The sequence below is a fragment of the Sinohyriopsis cumingii genome, chromosome 2, assembly GCF_028554795.1.
Source record: "Sinohyriopsis cumingii isolate HCF-2022 chromosome 2, ASM2855479v2, whole genome shotgun sequence".
NCBI classification, from domain to species: domain Eukaryota; kingdom Metazoa; phylum Mollusca; class Bivalvia; order Unionida; family Unionidae; genus Sinohyriopsis; species Sinohyriopsis cumingii.
Window position 1 is genome coordinate 152,218,709 of NC_142962.1, and position 20,391 is coordinate 152,239,099.

At 35.3% G+C, this 20,391-nt stretch overlaps 2 protein-coding genes and 1 long non-coding RNA gene across 15 annotated transcripts in view; 1 reads left to right on the forward strand and 2 right to left on the reverse strand.

Moving 5' to 3' along the window:
• LOC149806099 (transmembrane channel-like protein 5) overlaps positions 1-7,446 on the forward strand; it is a 103,939-nt gene extending 96,493 nt beyond the window's left edge. For all 3 annotated transcript variants that reach the window (XM_089950977.1, XM_089950978.1, XM_089950976.1), the window contains one exon: positions 628-7,446. Coding sequence is in view for 1 of the 3 variants with exons in the window: in XM_089950976.1 (XP_089807102.1) it covers positions 628-731 (104 nt within the window). In the remaining 2 variants the exon portion in view is untranslated. The remainder of the gene's footprint in view (positions 1-627) is intronic.
• A 3,130-nt stretch (positions 7,447-10,576) lies between these two features.
• LOC149806100 (uncharacterized) lies at positions 10,577-16,411 on the reverse strand. The gene is made up of 2 exons (XR_016419855.1): positions 12,022-16,411; positions 10,577-11,931 (listed from the first exon to the last, which is right to left on the reverse strand). It is a non-coding gene; the product is annotated as an uncharacterized LOC149806100 (long non-coding RNA).
• Positions 16,412-16,861: 450 nt separating this feature from the next.
• LOC149806101 (uncharacterized) overlaps positions 16,862-20,391 on the reverse strand; it is a 106,791-nt gene continuing 103,261 nt past the window's right edge. For all 11 annotated transcript variants that reach the window (XM_089950990.1, XM_089950988.1, XM_089950993.1 and 8 more), the window contains one exon: positions 16,862-20,377. In XM_089950990.1, the coding sequence (XP_089807116.1) occupies positions 20,276-20,377 (102 nt within the window). In that variant the 3' untranslated portion in view covers positions 16,862-20,275. The remainder of the gene's footprint in view (positions 20,378-20,391) is intronic.

Below are 20,391 nucleotides of genomic sequence, written 5' to 3' on the forward strand. Positions count from 1 at the left end.
TAATGGGAAAAGAACAGTATAAAATTTTTAAATCTGATTGAAAGGAGTTTACTTTCTTCTTGAAGCCATTGCATTAATACAGGTTTAGATGCAGCACCAGGTATAATTTGTGGTGTGGTATGAAATGAAGATTAGTCAGTGCATGCAAGTGGCTTGTTCATAGAGCTGACTATTATAGCAGGAATAATTATAGTAAATTGTACTTTACCAGCATTGAGCTAGTACTGCAAGCATTGATTCATGGATATTTATAGAGGCTTTCAAGTTCACTCTGTGATTACTCTATTCCAGAATTTGAGTATAGGAAACCCCAAAAATTGTCAGCTCTGGGAGTGTATACAACTATTGATTTATCATCTATACTCACTTATAAGTCGACTCAAACTGCAGACAACAAAGATCCAGATCTGCCATAGCATAATGCAGATGCCAGTCAGGGTCAGTGTTGTTTGTTCTACTGATTACTCCTAACAAACGGCACAAACCCAGATATGCCAGCACATTATGCGACAGCATATCTGGGTCTGTGCAGTTTGCAGTTGGACTCATCTTATAAGCGAGGAAATATAGTAAAAAATATTTGCCACATTATGTTAAAACAGCTAATATTTTACTTCTTCTAAACAGGTGGTCGTCATTTCATCAAGCAAGTGGCTGATTCCATCAGCATAGATGAGTTGACAGGGGACAATGCCCATAGACATGCCAGGCGGAAGAGGGATCAGGACTAAGGTGGAGCAGCCACCCACTGAAGATAGTGTTTGAATAAGAATTGTCACACATTGATGTGAGAGTTGTGACATCATGTGTTCCTTGTTAAGTCTTACAGCTGCTTATTTCATCTTAACATGTCGGATTACCTCTTATATTAACTTACGACACAATTTCAGATATCTGTTCATCTTGATGCAGTGATGCTGCCAGGCTGTGCTGTTGCCCAAATCACACAAAACTGTTTGCAGTTTGCACATGAATTTGCATAATGTAATCCAAACTCCTGCAAATAAAATTCTATGATGCTTGAATCTTTTAAGAATGTCGAGTCATTGTCTGCTTTAATCTTGATCACCAAGATGTCTTTTTTGATCTGGTGGCCTTTTCCACTTTTCCATTTACAGTAGAATCTGTCTTGTGAGACCACCCTCTCTGCTAAAAAAAGCAGTCTTTCAAGACAGGTGTTCTCTCATAACAGGTTTGTGCAAGATTACTGTTATTCAAGAACAAAATTCAGCAAGTTTGATAGGGAAAATATCCACAATTGCTATACGTGTAATTTATTCATTATTCTTAGTTCTTGTTAAAATATTGCAATAATTTCATCTCGGAGTAATTTTGTTTGGCAATTGAGGTATGCATCATAAAACATTTACAGTTGTATTTGAAGGTTATGTGTACATGTTAGGTTGTCATATGAATTGCAAAAATTAATTAATGTAGTATTTATTTATCGGGACTGTTAAGTTAACTTGAAATGGTCATAAGTTTCAGACTCACTTCAGAATGAAGCATAAGAACTGTATAGTTAGCATTGATAACACCTACTCATCCTGTGTATGAACTAGGTAAAGATAACATAATTATTTACCAATGAATGAAATCAAAAGACAGAATTATCCCATCCAGAAACAAAATACATTCATCTAAAGACATAACCGAAATGCTTACATCAACAATGTAAAGAGAGTAACTCAATAAATAAAGTGTGTCAGTGTCTGCACCACAGTGAAGGATGATGACTTATTGTTGGTTTTAGTAATGGTAACATAAAAGAATCAATAAACAACATGAACCTTTTTCAATGACAGTCAGTTTTGCTTATAAATCTACTTATAATGCAAACACACATGTATATAATTATATATTTATGTATTTATTCTTGTTATATATAAGTTCAGGGTTCATTTAAGAGGAAAAATGTTTTTGATTTATGATTATCATGATGTTTATGGAACAACACATTTTTTAAGAAATATTTATTTTATGTTAAGAAAAAATTATTCATAAGAAAATGTGCATGTTCATAAACTGTACACATTTTATCTCCATGTAAAATTGAACACATGCATGTACTAGGTAATTCATTAGCTATGCACAACTGATATCCATATAAAACTGAATATATGTATGTAGGTACTAGGTTATCCATACAACTTGTTTGAACTGAAAGTAGATAAAGTACAAGCATTATGCATTTACTATGTCTACCAGTGATACTGGCATCTCAGATCTCAAATTCCTTTTCTTCTTTCTGGTTTTGATTGAAAAAATTGTGAATTATATGCACCATATCTGCCTGTGATAAATTCCATGGAATGTATTCATGATAGAAATTTATGGAAATTAAAGTTTGCCACAAAGTTTAACAATAAGGGAAAGAAGAGGAAAGAAAGTAAAAATAATATTGGGAACAAGAAACAAAATTACAACAACAGCAGTAATTTGTTTTCAGTGTGTTATAATCATAAAAATGTCAATAGTTATCATTTTCTTCATATACCATAAATCCAGAAAAATCACATTTATGTTTTGTTCTCTTATTTTTGTACAGAGATCTTATTTGTCATTAAATAATATGTAAATATCAAAATATGTAAATGCCAAAGAATTCAAACACATTGTTTTTTTTAACCTATAATCAAAAGTGTACTCAATTATAGACAATGCATCAAGAATTTTTGAATTTTAGGACTATCTAGTTTGGGTATCCATCCTTTAAAATTAAATGTTGTCGAGACAAAAACTCTATACAGCACATTGTATTGGATTCTGGTTTTAGTAAGAGTTTGTTTGCTAAAAAATTCAGGAAAATGGATGTTCTGTTCACTGAGACACTGCTAGAGAATACTGATGCATACAACTGGAGTATTTTTAATAATCTAAATGACTTGTATTATGGATTATCTTCTTATGGATTATCTATGTTATGTAGTAGATTACACATCAGCCAGTAGTTCATCTAGAACTTGAATACACAGCTGACAGGAGGTGGGCGGAGCTTGGAAATTTGTCAGTTGAGTTTAACTGACACGTGGGCAGATCAACATTGTTTCAGTTGACTTTGACTGACACGGGGACAGATCAGCAATCTGTCAGTTGATTTTGACTGCCATGGGGGCAGATCAGCAGTCTGTCAGTTGATTTTGACTGCCATGGGGGCGGATCAGCAATCTGTCAGTTGACTTTGATGGACATGGGGGTAGGTTAGCAGTCTGTCAGTTGATTTTGACTGACATGGGGGCAGATCAGCAATCTATCAGTTGATTTTGACTGACATGGGGGCAGATCATCAATCTGTCTGTTGTTGGAAGCTCTACAGACTTTTATTTCATTTTCACAGGAGCTTTGAACTTTTTTTTACACAACAAAATGTTTTTAATGTGATTTTTTGTTCAAGTATTATATTTTGTTTCCATAAAGAATATTAATGTTGTATCTAAATATGTGCATATATCAAAAGGGACCATTTATTTTGTTATTCTTTATATAATTTCATATTTTTAACAAGAATGAGAATAATCTGTGAAAACTGCAACTTGTAAACTATAGCCATTTGTATCATCAAATGTTAATATATCCAGACAATAATTATGCATTGTCAGCTTAATAATATATAAAATATATGAATTATCAATGGATGATTTCACAAAGTAACTGTGAACAGTTTACCTTTGCCTTAAGACCTGTATTATATACATGTTTCAGCTAGAAACTCCAGATCAAGGTCAGAGTTTTAAAATTGTGACACTGCAACTTCAAACAAATTAGAATAATAGAACTTCCCTTCCTCTACTTGCATACTTGATATAATGAAGCAGATTTTGACCAAGTAACATAAATAAATTTGGTGTTTTTAACTGGAGCTTGACATTCTTGCTCAAGACACTTTGAGAATATGGGACTTGGCCTCACTTTCATAAAACTTCCCAGTTTGAGTACATAGTCCACTCAAAAGTTTGTTCCTTTGCATATTTACTGTAAAGTCTTATTTAGGGCCTGTATCTCAGTGCTGATCCCACAGATAACCAGCTTCTTTTAAAACATCTAAGATTAATGCAATATCCGATGGTTACAGATAACCAGCTTGCTATACTGAGTTGAGCCTTTACAAAATGTTGAAACATTGTTATGAAAGTGGGACCAGGCCAAAAGTTATACAACTTGTGAGCGTAAGTTTGAGCTTCACATTTTGCAGTCATGATTTTTCTTTATACTGTGTACCAACTTTGCATTTTGAAGGTATGATCTTTCTATATACAGTGTGACCCTGCTATAGTATGCTCTGTTATAACACAATTTCGAACGTAACATGATTGTGGCATGGCTCCCAAAATTTCATATACAGGGACTTTTCTTATACATGAAAAAAATAATTTTTTCTTAAAAGTATGAAGAGTAACATGTAAAAAGTTTATCATTTTTGAGGAAGAGATCTTGTATGAATTTTAATATAAGACGATCGTGACATGGCTCCTGCAATTTCATATTCATGTATTTTTCTCGTACTTAAAAAAAGTTTTTTCCCTTAAAAGTACGAAAAATAAATTGTAAAAATTTTATTCAGGGTTCATGCTGGGCTTCACCAGTGTCGCAAATTGGGATTTATATTCCTTACTGGCAACAAAATAAACCATCTGTCGATTTTTTTTTCCCTGACGTTATTGACTGTTTAAACTTGTATATACAGCCTTGGGTATGGAATAAAAGAAATTCAGAAACATCATGAAAGGAAGCAGCAGACTTGATATAAAATGCACTGGAATTTATCTTTTGTTAGATAAACAGATTTTTTGTTTATATTTTAAAACCATTTTAACAGGTCATTGTTATATCATAATCCGCTTATTCTGACATCTGGCCTGAGTACTCTGTGCTGTGAGATCTCTGCATTTTTGGAAAATAACATTTCTGGTAGCGGAGATCAATCAGATGAGTCATATCTCATAGTGAATCATTTTTATGAAATAATGTGGGGTTATTGGCCACTCGCTTATAATTAATATATTTATTTTGACTGACCTCTGGATGTGGATGGTAAGTAAAATTCCTCTTATTTTCACTCATAGAATTAAATTCTTCAGAATCTCATATTTTCTGTAGTAATCCCTGTCAAAACAGAACACCTGTGTATTCATCATCTGTTGGCTTTTTTTTTAATGAAAAAATTCTGATGCATGTGTGGAAGGCATCATCACTCCAGAGATCTACTTGTTGGTATGCTACCGGGACTAGCTACACTCTATCTACTTTTGAAGGCAGGAAGAGTAACTGCTGCAATCAAACAAAGGCTTATTCCTTTTGTTTTTAAAATGTACCCAGAAAAAAATAGTTTTGCTTTAACTTCAAAGAAAACTGATCACCACTGAAGTACTGATCGTTCTGTATAAATACTAAACAAACAACTGTTTGGTCCTCCAAAGCATTCCTTTAGCTGTAACTTCAATAACACATGTACCCTTCATCAAGGAAAACTGACTACAATCTTTAATAACAACAAAGAACTTTTCATGGAAGGAAGTCAGCACCAGACTTAAATAAAAGCAATGGAATCTGATAGATTTGTTGCATTTTCCAAAATGTCTGGAACACGTTTACTGTGCCATGAAAGTTTCATTTTTGCAGAAAAAATAATTATGCTTATGGTCGTTACCAGTGGTGGCATAAAATGCAAATTAAATTTCCAATCTTTTGAAGCCATAGTTATATGGCTGTCAAGTTAATTGAAGATGGGCTATACTGCAAAGATGTTTGTTAAACTTTTTAATTTGTCCAAGTTTTCATTTCCCTATCAATAGCCTCATATCCTGGGTAGCTTCGGCAGGATGGTACTGTCTCCAGCTGACCAAAATCTAGGCCAGTTTGAGTACATGTACATGTAGCATGTAAACAGCTATATCCATGTACTACTTGTGACAACTCTAGTGAATTGTTTTGTGACGATCGGCTATAGATCAAAACAAGGACGACCATTTTTTAAAATAAATACGTGTTGTGTATTCTAATGGGATGTGAGTCATACATGAAGTTATGTGATCTGTACTCAAATTCAGGGATTTATTATATACCAGTACAGTACTTAACAGATTATGGAGTTTGCTACACAAATGTAAGTTGTCAATATACAAGTGTTTTTCAGACTAGTTTGTCTTCATTTAATCAAAAGCACGTATTTTTGTGCCTGCTTTATTACACACACACACACACCCACGCCCACCATATTTTAGGCAAATGTGTAATTTTCTTTAGCTAATTGACTTAGTTGGTTATAACAAATTTCAGTTTATAACAGTGTTGGGTTCTATGGGCCCCAACTACCGTGTTATAGTCGAGTCGCACTGTACTATGTCCCAGCTTCACATTTTGCAGGCATGATGTTTCTTTATACTGTGTACCAGCTTCATATTTTGCAGGCATGATGTTTCTTTATGATGTGTACCAGCAGATCTTTTCTGTGTGCAAATCAAAGTTAATATATATTCATTATTAAAGATGTTACTGACAAGAAAAGGGAAGTCCAGACAAAAGTTACAAAATTCATCTGCTATACATGAGAGCTTATATTTATCCATTGTAACATGAATACCAACTTGATGTATTGATTTTTATTAGTGTCATTCATTGGCTTTTCCGTTGCATAAGTGGGAAAGCTTCAGCTCATAAACATCTTGGCCTTATCTCTTAAAAATTAATTACATAGGTTTATGGACATGAGTAATCAGGCAAAGTTAAGACAGACTTTGTATTTTAGTAATAATAATTATATTTAATGAGAGTTACATATTTATCTAACTTTGAGGAACCATGCCTCGCCCAAGTTTGGAAGTATACCATTTTGATTTCATGGGTAATGAGGGATCTACAATAAATTGCTAAGTCGTTTCAAAAAGACAATAAAAAGTTAAATATTCTCTATTAAAATGATATTGTACACTGGTAACTATGGCTTTATATTAATGCACAGCCAAAACAGGGAGTAGTAACTTTGTTTGTCACAGCAAACCTTTCCACTCCTATGAAATAAATGTTTCTGTCCCAGAGTCATGGTCTTCATGTAGCATACCACTGTAGTACAGTTTTTTTCTGCCCTCTGTATATCTCGGTGATATGTAGTTGATATATAAGAGTATAGTCACATTTTTAAGAAAGAATTGCATCAGATTTTAAGCATACATTTTCATGGAAATATAGTGACTACAAAGTTGAATAAGAAACAAAAATATGTATATTGAAGTTAACTTTTTAATTTAAGATGAATCAGGGAGTGAGGGTATGGGATTGCCCACAAGTACCCTTAATTGAATAAATCTCCAAGAACAGTCCACATATTTTCCAAAACCTATGACCTATACTGCTTTTTCCTACTATCCAATACTTCTGGCAGAAATATACTTGATTTAATTTTTGAAAAATGTATTAAATTTTGTTGCCAATAAAATATCATCATCATTATTATTATTATTATTATCATTATTATTATTATTATTATTATTATTATTATTATCTCCATATCAAATATGGGTCCAGAGAGTTAAAATTTACTATGGGGCTGCTAATGCTGAATAATGCCTTTTACAGGATAACCAAGTTTGAAAACCACTGATCTAGGGCCATCTTTCACAGCTTACTGTCTCCCACCCAGAATCTCACCATACATACGTGGGAACATGAATGGCCTATTTGAAAATATAAAACCTAACTACTATGGCCATGTCCGTAACAGCAGCTATGAACTTAAAACAGGTGGAACTAGACGCAACACTCTCTACCTCCACCTTTCTTAAAGACAGTCATAGGCCAAGCTTACACTAGCAACTTTAATCATCTGATCTCCTCTTTAATGATCAAGTTGACAGAATTTGCAACAAGCCACCAAGGATACGTTGATTTGCAAGGCAACCAACAAAACATCACAGGGATGCCCCGTGAGGACAGGCCAGTGGGAAGCAGTCCTACCAGATTTATAACCCTTGAAAACCACAGTTCTCCAAAAGTAAATGAAAGGAGTCAACAGGAGGTCAGTGGTTTTCACCATCATTTCCATGAGACTCTCCCAATCTCAAATGACATACATTCACAACCCACCCCTTTATCACAGATCACAGCACGGAGAAGGCTCAGATCATTCATTGCTGAATGGAGAAGATTTAACATTGCATGATCTTAGGTTTATGATGGAATGCAACAACAGGTTCTAAATGCCTTCCAATGGGAAGACTACATAATCAGTGTGGACTTGCAAGAGGTGTTAATTCACATCCTCACTCACACGGCTTCCAAACATTCTGTGATTCTTCCACACACACCAAAATAAATGGCAACAAAATAGCAGGCTAATTATATTTTGGAGCAAGATATGGTTTCTCATGTTACATTCCTTCTGATTCTCAATATCCTTGTTAACAAGGACATCGACCTCATACCCGTTAATGATTTCAGTCAACTTGGTATAGAATTAATATTAAAGTAAAAGGAGTCCGTTTCCACAAGAAGTGAGAATTGAATAAATGCAATGGTAAATTTCTTGTCTATATGGAGCAGACCATCTGTCAGAGCAATCCCTTGCTTGCTGTTTTTATTGTTCAATGCGGGTATTTTAGTCCCAGGTCGCTTTCTTGAGCTCCCATCATATTTATTCTACAGTCCAAATGCAGGCAAAAAAATTTCACCATTGGACCAACTTTCATAATCTGCATAATTTGGAGCTGCATCTCAAAGGCAGGGAAACCACCATGGACTCTCGTTAGGGATACCTCTTCAAGTCCAACCTGTGGCAATCACGATCAGTAGCAAAGCAAACACAGAGGATGGGGGGAGCAGGTCTCCTACCATTTCAGAATGCCATAGGTGTGTGGCCCCCATAGGATTATTATTAACATATCAATGTTATCTATATGAAAACTGTTTTGAAAGCTTTACATTGGTGGCTGGAGAACCCATATGGGAATGGAGTTCTAATTCTGTCTGACAAGGAGGTGATTTATCTTAAATAGCAAAGCAGAACAAAGTCCCAAGACCTTTGCATTCTTGTTTGGGATTTTCTGAAGTGGTGTCCTCAACATCACATCAATGCCCAAGTTTGACAAATCCAAGGCTAGCTCAGCTAATGTATAGGCAGACTCATTGTCCCTCGAGAATGAACCAATTCAAGTGGAATTATTTCTTCATTCCTCATTTCTCGCTCACTAGTTGCTTGATAGGTTGAATCTATGATGGACCTTTTGGCAACAAGGTGAAAATCCCAACCTTTGCCTCACCAGTCCTGGATCCAAAGGGACTGGATAATCTATGCACTTTCTATAGATTGGAAGGGCCAAATGTATACACTTATTCAACACCTCAGGTTCCACGGTAATACTGGAAGCAAAAGCATCTCCTTTCCCAGATTCTCTACTCAATGGGAAATCTTGGATCAACCTCATCAATCTTGCAACAGAATCACCTTACCCAGATTCCTCCACTCAATCGGAAATCTTGGATCAACCTCATCAATCTTGCAACAGTATCATCTTACCCAAATTCCTCCACTCAATCGGAAATCTTGGATCAACCTCATCAATCTTGCAACAGAATCACCAGGAATCGAGATATTAAGTGCAACCATAATGGTAGGTGTTTCATCCCAACCCAGATTTACTGAATCTGCATGTCTGGATCTAATTAAAATACACTCTTAAGAACAATGAGTTCCCACAACAAGTGGAGGCTTTCTCAAGTGAGATGGCCATCCAACTTAAAGGCATATGAAGGCAATGGAACATATTCTGTGGAGTACACAAAGCACTTTGTACCACTGCAGGCATCCATTCCTCAACAGTTAATTTATTTTGGCTTTTTGATGAAAACCAGTTCAATCACAATTAAAACCTACAGTTCCACACTGCATTATAATGGAAGAGAGGATATTGGACAAATTAAAGACCTATCTTATCTTCTGTTCATTTTGAATTTCACCTGTCCAGTGTCATTGGATCCTTGCCCAAGGCAAGTGGAATTTATTATGAGTATTAACCTGACAGAACAAGTCACCATTTTAACTGCTCTCAAGAGCTTAATTCTTTCACCTCTCATGTAAGTCCTATCTCCTCACTGCACTGGCAAATGGCAGGCAGAATCAGTGAGTATATTTCCTATTGGTGGATCCATTTACATGTAGTTCCAACAAGATGGATCAGCATCACACATGAAACCCCAAAGCTTTCATTGCCAAGAACAGCCTACCATTCATGGGTAATCAGATATTGGTAATAATTCCTGTCTACTCTGGACATTTCATCTCAAGGTCATGCATAGAACCTAGTGCAAGCTCCTTAAGGCAAGATCAAGCTGTTGCATCAAGGGATATCATGCCTCATCTAAACTTTAGAAATGGGAAGGATGATATATCATTATGGACACTTTCATCCTGGATAAAGTGGGCTATTTGTTCTGCATATCAGAAATTCCCCCTCCCCCCAATTAATTTGCTTCATATATTGGCTCACAAAGTTAGGGTAGTCCCCATAAAGATAAGAGTGAAACTGTTCTCAGTTATTATCCATGCAGTGGAATGGAGATCAGACTACAATTCTGTTTTTATTAGAGATCTTTTATCCTAAAAGGCTCAATTTGAACCTTTATCCATGCTTCAAAAGGTTACCTTTCTGAGTCATTTGATAGCTTCATAAAGATCCATTTCAAGACTTATACTGGATTTGCAGGAGGGAAAAGTTTTCCCTTTTGAAGCCACTTCCTGACATATGGAGTTTGTCTTCCAGTCTGGTTATCTAGAAGCTATCTCACTTATCCTAGGGGACAGGAGATGGTCTCTTCAGGATAAAGGATGTACCTCCCTTCACCTCTTACCTATTCATAAGGTATTATGATTGAGTACTGTATCTGAAGAAGAAACCAACTTTTTATGGTAAAATATGTTTCTTTGATAGTACTTGCTCAGTCATTATAAATCCTCCAAGCCTCCTTGCAGTTAATTCCATATAGAAAGTGTACCTTCAGTTCCATTAATAACTTAAGAATTCACAAAATTTAGTGCCAATCCCAGTATCAAGAGGAGATCACTATCAAACTGCCACCATGGTGGGCAGATAATTTTTAGTTTTTAGCTAAAAAGTTTTAGTCTGGGATGGTTGGCTTTGCGAGTTAGCAGTAAAGCATCATGATTGGGTTAAGAATTATTAAAGAAACTTATTTTACTAGAAACAATTTCTGGAATCTGCTTCATATATAGGCCTAATTCTGGAATCAGCTTTATATTTAGACCTAATTCTGGATAAAAAGTGTTTAAAGCAACTGCCCCATAATATTATTTTTTGCTCTCGACCCACATGTGATGATGCATTCCATTATTGTCAATAACCTGGAAATGATTTGAACAATGGATGTCTATATGTGCATAAATGTCAAATTTCTTTGTGTGCCTTTCAAAGAAAGATTGCATTGCAAACACATTTAAGATTCTCAAGTTCAAAATACAAAAAAAATAGGCACACATGTTGACAGTGCCTCTTCCATCTCATCTGTCCATAACCTGATGGTCATGTCTATGCTATAACCTTTAAAACAGTACCTGAAGCATATTCAACATTTGAAATTCCTTGGATTATATTCCACAAGTAAACACTGCTTTGAAACCTCAGTTAGTAATCTCTGATTTAGTCCATCATCCCCATGGATTGATTTGGTACAACCAAGACTGGATCCTAAAGTCATTACTATGGTATTTACAATAAGAAAAGAATCGGACTAAATTGCTGCACATCAACATTGTGATAACAAAGATGGCAGTTCATGTAAATCCCAGTAAAACATTCAAACTGTGCACCATCTCTGCAGGAAATGAAATCCGTTAAATATAATGCTCATATCTTCCCATTCTGTACCAAAGTCATACACTTCTTCCTTGTTAACCCAAACACAATGGAGTCCAAAGTCATACACCTCTCCCTCGTTAACCCACACACAATGGGGTTCAAAGTCATACACCTTTCCCTCATTAACCCACACACAATGGGGTTCAAAGTCATACACCTTTCCCTCATTAACCCACACACAGTGGGTCCAAAGTCATACACCTCTCCTTCATTAACCCACACACAATGGGGTCAAAAGTCATACACCTTTCCCTCATTAACCCACACACAATGGGGTCCAAAGTCATACACCTTTCCCTCATTAACCCACACACAATGGGGTCAAAAGTCATACACCTTTCCCTCATTAACCCACACACAATGGGGTCCAAAGTCATACACCTTTCCCTCATTAACCCACACACAGTGGGTCCAAAGTCATACACCTCTCCTTCATTAACCCACACACAGTGGGTCCAAAGTCATACACCTCTCCTTCATTAACCCACACACAGTGGGTCCAAAGTCATACACCTCTCCTTCATTAACCCACACACAATGGGGTCCAAAGTCATACACCTTTCCCTCATTAACCCACACACAATGGGGTCAAAAGTCATACACCTTTCCCTCATTAACCCACACACAATGGGGTTCAAAGTCATACACCTTTCCCTCATTAACCCAAACACAATGGGGTTCAAAGTCATACACCTTTCCCTCATTAACCCACACACAATGGGGTCAAAAGTCATACACCTTTCCCTCATTAACCCATACACAGTGGGTCCAAAGTCATACACCTCTCCTTCATTAACCCACACACAATGGGGTCCAAAGTCATACACCTTTCCCTCATTAACCCACACACAGTGGGTCCAAAGTCATACACCTCTCCTTCATTAACCCACACACAATGGGGTCCAAAGTCATACACCTTTCCCTCATTAACCCACACACAATGGGGTCAAAAGTCATACACCTTTCCCTCATTAACCCACATGCAGTAGGATCCAAAGTCATACACCTCTAACTCGTTAACCTACACACAATGGGGTCCAAAGTCGTACACCTTTCCCTCATTAATCCACACACAATGGGGTCCAAAATCATACACCTTTCCCTCATTAACCCACACACAATGGGGTTCAAAGTCATACACCTCTCCTTCATTAACCCACACACAATGGGGTCCAAAGTCATACACCTTTCCCTCATTAACCCACACACAGTGGGTCCAAAGTCATACACCTCTCCTTCATGAACCCACACACAATGGGGTCCAAAGTCATACACCTTTCCCTCATTAACCCACACACAGTGGGTCCAAAGTCATACACCTCTCCTTCATTAACCCACACACAATGGGGTCCAAAGTCATACACCTTTCCCTCATTAACCCACACACAATGGGGTCAAAAGTCATACACCTTTCCCTCATTAACCCACATGCAGTAGGATCCAAAGTCATACACCTCTAACTCTTTAACCTACACACAATGGGGTCCAAAGTCGTACACCTTTCCCTCATTAATCCACACACAATGGGGTCCAAAATCATACACCTTTCCCTCATTAACCCACACACAATGGGGTTCAAAGTCGTACACCTCTCCCTCATTAACCCACACACAATGGGATCTAAAGTCATACACCTTTCCCTCATTAACCCACACACAATTGGGTCCAAAATCATAGACCATAGCATAAGCTAGGTTTGGATCTACAATGTGAAATCTATAAATAAAGGGATACACATTGACAATGAGAAGGGTGTGTGTTAAATGGTTGAATATTCATTTAATAAAAATGTTGAGAATAATTACAAATTAACTTCATTTTCAATATATCCAATCTTACTCCAAGTCACATATCTTGTTTGTGACCACTCTGCTGGCCTAGTCGTTAGAGCATCTGCCTTGGATGCGGGAGGTCATGGGTTCAATACCCGGCTGAGTCATACCAAAGACTTTAAAAAATAGTGCTAACAGCTGCGGCAGCCTCACCTGGCGCTCAGCATTAAGAGGTTAGTGTTAGGACTGGTCGGCTTGTTGTCAGAATAATGTGACTGGATGGGACTTTATACTACATGTCTGCAGCACGATGCCCCAGTGCTAGACATCACTATAAACTGCCACACTGCAGACATCGTAGCGATATGACTGAAAAATTGTTAAAGCTACGTTAAAAATCCAAATCGCACACACACATATCATGTGACCAGCAAAAACATTGTGTATTATGTCATCACTTTTTGCATGTGGTTGTAGATAAATTCTAGTGTTGCTGTATTTTCAGAATAAAACAAAATTCTTTATTTCAAAAAATGAGTTACATTTATTTAGAGAAGCAACATCAAAACTCAATTATCAGCTCAACTGGTCATAGACATGAGCAGTTTAACAGCTTATGGGATGGTCTGTCATCCATCAACCATCCATCCATCTAACAGTGGCCATCTTGAAAATCTTGTTATTGCTACTCCTCCTGAAATGGTTGGTCATATCAATATGCGATTTTCACTAAATGACTTCTTATGATGTATAGTTGGTCAAATGAAAATGTTGCTGAAATGACATCCAGCATGACAACCACAGTGGCCATCTTGAAAATTTTGTTATCACTAATCATACATGGATGGTAATATGTTGTTTTTTTTGTGCAAATAAGAGTTCTTATGATATTTAGTTGGTCAAACAGCCATTATGGAAGCTATGGCAGCCATCTTGAAAATCCTGTTATAGCAACTCCTCCAGTTCAGAAAGTCATATTAACGTGGGATTTTCACCAAAAGACTTAATATCATGTCCATTGAGTCTTAAATGAACATTGTGCCAATTTGACATCCAATATGGTCACCCGACAGCAACCATCTTGAACATCCTACATGGATGGTTATAGCAACATGAGGTTTCTACCAACAGACTTCTAATTATGCCTAGTTGGTCCTATATGAAAATGGTGCCAATCTGATTCCCAGTATGACTATCACATCAGCCATCTTGCAAATCTTTTTATAGTTATCAGTACTCCTCTTGAATGGATTGCCATATCAGCATGAGTTTTGCGCTAAAAGACTTCTTATGGAGTCTAGTTGGTCCTTCAAAAAAATGGTGCCAATCTGATGGACAATATGGCCACCACAGCAGCCATCTTAAAAACTTATCTCCGCTATTAAATGAAATGTCATATAGACATGGAGTTTTCACCAAAATACTTCTTATAGTGTCTAGTAAGTCCTAAATGAAAATGGTACTGATCTGAAGTCTAATATGGCTGCCACAGTAGCCAGTGAAAATCTTATCACTATTTCTCCTGGATGAATGGTCATATTTGACTTTTTCTAATGGTGTGCTGATTCAACATCCAATATATGGCCACCTTGCAAATCTTTTATTCACTACTCTTAAATGGAAAGTCATTTGGACACTGGGTTTTTATGATAAAGTTTATATGTGTCTGGTTGATTCTAAATAAAAATGACTAGCCCTCAGTATGACCTCCAAAGTGGCTTTCTTGAAAATATTAATATCTCTACTCCTTCCAAGTATATGTCTATATACAACATGGAGTTTTCACCAATAGACTTCTGGTGATAACTAATTGGCTCTATATGAAAATGGCACCATTTGTACATCTGACATGGCTGTCGTGATGGATGTTGTGAAAATCTTGTCACTACTTCCCTGAATGGATGATCATTTAGACACGATGTTCTAAATGAAAATAATACCAGTCTGACATCCAGTATGTCCACCACAGTAGTTAATTTTAGTTATCACTGATGAATGATGGTTTCAACACTTGGTAGTTGAAAGGAAGAAATGGTTTTATCTTGAACTCCTGGAAGGATCATGCTCTTTGAGGACTCTTGTTTTATATTAGTAAAATACTAATGCTGCAATTTCTTTGCAAGTTGTAGTGAAATTACTGTTCATCTTTCAGCAAATCTCGAAATGCCAATTCAGGAATTTTAAGTTCACTTGAATCTTTGGAACTCACCCACCCCCCATAATAATCCATATATGGAAAAGAAAGCTTTTCATGCACCCAAGGAGGCCTTTTGCTTGGTTATTTTGCTATCATTGATCACATTTGAGAATGATTATAATAAACCACCTAATAATTTTAGTTACTTCAATTATGTTATATATACTTACAGAGCTCTTGGTGTTTGTGTTTGATTAGTCATTTAAAATTAGTTGACTTAATATGCTACCATGACCACTAGCTCTTACACAGATATGATTTGCATCTGTTTTAAATTTTGTACTCTACCTATTTTGATACAAAAGACTAATGTGAATTGAATTGACTGAAACAATGCAAGCAACACTTCCACAAGTTGGAGATCAAAATACAGTATGTAATTAAGCTCTCAGGGAAACAAACACTGCTGGGCATCACCGTCAATTAACACTTGTCAAATTTGAATAGAAGAGGGCACATCATGTTTGTGATAATTACACTGAAACCAATTGAAAAGATAATGAAATAAAAATTTCACCTGAAAAGACTTATTTAATTGGTATTTATTTTTTAATGTATTCCCACTAGTAGGCATTACTTACTTACATAATTGATATTTTGTGATATATTGTTATTTTAAGGGTACTGCATATTTTCTTTAACAATAATTTAACAAAATATATAACTTTTATTAAAAGTTAAAAGTTCAAGTTCACCAAATAGGTACCGTATCTTTTTTTATTTCAAAATAAAACAAAAATGGGATCCTTGCCTGACCCTGCTTTTTAAGTGTGTTCATGAGTTATCTGTGTCCATATAATTGAGCATGAGTGTACTCAGAAAATAAACATAAGGTACTCTTTAATGAATGTGGTCAATTTGTTAAAAAATGATTGTTTTTCTTCCTCATAGCATTTTCAAGGCCAAAGTTTCAGTGAATAGCCTTCTTTTAAGGGGAGGTACCCACTAACAGTCCTCTGTGTGTGTGTGTGTGCGTGTGTGCAAGAATTAGTAAAGACGGAATGACATCCAAACTGGAGAGAAAATAATTGTTCAGGATAACAGATTCTTTATTCGTCTAGATGAAAAAATATGCAAAAATTACATAAATTGAAACAATGTCTGTCATGTTACTAAAAAACATGGAGGAAAGGCATCATAAATTACTAATTAGTACTTAACTGAGTACAGTTTAGACTCCAATCTGCTGTCCCATACTCCATGGAAGATTGAAGTCTTCATTTAATAATGAATTCAACTTAAATTTAACAGAAAAGTGTTAAGTTTTAAACAATGGCATGCCATGGAAAGAAAACAAACATGAATTTAAAATTTAAAATGATTATAATTTTCAAGTAGCATAAAATAAATGTCATGGAAATTCCCTTTAATATAAAGCAACTACAGGTTCTTCTGCATTTGATTTAACAGCACTCAAAAAGAGAAGTTCAAATATTAATAAATATTTGTGTAAATAACTATTCCAGTAGTAACAATACAAGTATAAGCTAGTCTATCATCCAAAATAGTTTATACAGCTTGATTAAAATGCACTGAAGTTGAAAGCAGTGAATACAAATACTGTTATGATAAGCTTATGTTCATATTAAATGAAAAAAGGAACAAAATTAACCCCACCAATGTAATGGAGCATTTATAACATTTATCAAAAATCTATCACAGAGCTTGTAGCCAACCATAACTTTCGAAAAAACGCATACCAAAACACAAAATTACGCTTTACTCAGTCAATGCTACATGCATAAAGATTGGCAGTTTCTAACTGATAACATTAAAACTGAAAACATCAATAATACAAACTGCTAACTAATATATATGTCTTGGTAAAGTTGTTAGAAAAAAACAAAGTCACAGAGACCATGGGCTGAATACCACTTACAATGCTTTTTATTAAACCAAGACATTAAGAGAACAAGAAGGCCTGAGTCAGCATGTCATGCCTTTGCCGTCAAACTTTAAGAAAACCTTAGCAGGGCACTATTGGTGCCATATAGGTGGCTATTATATCTCGCTTTCCACTATGTGGGCTGGTGTATCTCCCTTTCCACCATGTCGGCTGGTGTGTCCCACTTTCCACTACATGAGCTCAAACGCTGTGATTTATTATTAGGGATAGTTTTACTCTGTTCTACACTCAACCAATACTGGTAAATGCTAGATTGCATTCAACCAAGTTGTTGGTAAAGATTGGCTTGAATGCATTTAATGAATAATGTCATCAATTGATTTCAAAAATTGCAAACTAGTATTTAACCAATCAACATTTCCCAAAACAATATTTTCTAATTGGATTCTATCAGAGATCAGTAAATACTACACATCTGAGAAAAGATAAGTTTACTAAACATACATCTAGAATTCGTCTACACAAAAATAATCATGGTACAACCCATCTACCTTTTTAATCCCTTTTCTGTGTAAATTTGTAAAAAGAAACGGGTCCTCATCAGAATCTTTAATAGAATTCTAGTTTTTATGTCCACCATGAACTTTCTTCTAGCTTTTTCTATTTAAATTGTTTTTCTTAAATCTGAATCCATTTCTGCTGCCAACTGAAACTCATCACTTCAAATCCTAGTGAAAACATTGACTTACAGAATGATTTCTGAAATATGAAATTGAATGAACCAAAAGATGGCATGTCCAACAGAGTCTTAAATTTAAAATTTGATTCCAGTGAAAATACAGCAAACCAGGCAGTACAAATTAATATCTTTTCTTCACAAAGCCACAAGGTGTGATAAAATCCCTGTACTGTAAAGCAAGAATTTTCAATGGTGGGGAACAGCTAGCAATTCAGCAGTCTGGAAGTGAGGTCAAGAAAATAAACTGTCAATATTTACCACCTGAATAGTATAAGCTATCTAGATCCATAATTGCTCAAAAAAAGAAACCTTAATTAAAATCATATTCTTGAAGAAATTTGCCTAATTTTACATCAAAGAAAAACATCTGCTATATAATGAATGAAAAGAACTAATATTGAAAAACCAACTTATACTAAAACTAATTTACTGAAATTTATGAAGCTAAACTGCAGTATTTAAAATTAAAATGCAATAAAGACTGACTGATGCACTAATTAAAGCAATGTGTCAAGATAAATTATAAAAAGTTACTATGGTCAACATTCACTGAAAATATTTTTTTAAAAGTTCCAACAGACCTATTTAGTTAAAATATCTTGCTTTTGTAATCTAAAGAAGGCAACCTATTACAATGAAACAGGTGGATTTATTCCCAACATACAACACCCATGTCGAGTCCCCACCCCAATACTTACTTTAGTTTGCTCCTATACCAACTGCCTCAACAAATCAGAAATAGATGATATTAAAACAAATCTCACAAAAGATTGGAATGACTGAATCAATAACACAAATGTTATATCATATTACATCATTGTGCTACAAATAACATTAAAATGTTAAAAACATGAGTGGGCACTTTTTAAAATGTTATGTTAAAAACCTGAGTTGCTTTTCATTGAACCAAATGATGATGTTTGGAAAACTACATTTCCTCGTATACATGTTCTTCATAGACAATATATCTTCAAATAGGACTGATCCAGTTCTTCGTACACAATATATCTTTAAATATGACTGATCCTGTTCTTCATACACAATATATCTTCAAATAGGACTGATCCCTGCTCTTCTTACACAATATATCTTCAAATAGGACTGATTTCTGTTCTTCATACACAATATATCTTCAAATAGGACTGATCCCTGCTCTTCTTACACAATATATCTTCAAATAGGACTGATTTCTGTTCTTCATACACAATATATCTTCAAATAGGACTCATCCCTGTTCTTCATACACAATATATCTTCAAATAGGACTGATCCCTGTTCTTCATACACAAATATATCTTTAAATAGGACTGATTTCTGTTCTTCATACACATATATCTTCAAACAGGACTTATCCCTGTTCTTCATACACAAATATATCCTTCAGTCAAGGCTACTCTAATAAAAAGCAGGTTACATGGTATGTAAAACAGAGGCATTTAATAATGTCAGTATATAAATCACATTCCTTTATTTGACTCATTTAGGAAAGAAACCACATTTAGATCAGTCATAAAGGTTTAAATTAGCCACATGATGGATCTATGAGCTGCAAGGAATACAAAGGTTTTCTGATAATAAACCCACTTAACACTTTTTATAAAAAAACAGGAAAAAACTAATCATACCTGCAATAAAACTAAACTCCTTAAATGAAATGTAAGTTGAGGACATACAAATTTACAGTGAAGTATTATCTAAAAAGCCTAAAGAACAGTTGTAAATATCATCATGATTTCAACTGTAGCAATAATTTACTGAACCTGTGTCTTTCATGGTTTTAATTTACAGCAGTTTTAGTCTATACCACTACACAGTACTATGAGGTCAAGCAAACATATGTCCAAGCTTTCAAAGCCCTCATGTCTTCTTGTTGCTGACCTCTTCCCTAATACTGTCTAAAAATGATGTTCCACTTTCCTCCATTCTTTTATGTTGTTCATCATACATTTTTCTTTTCTCCTGAAAAGCAAAGT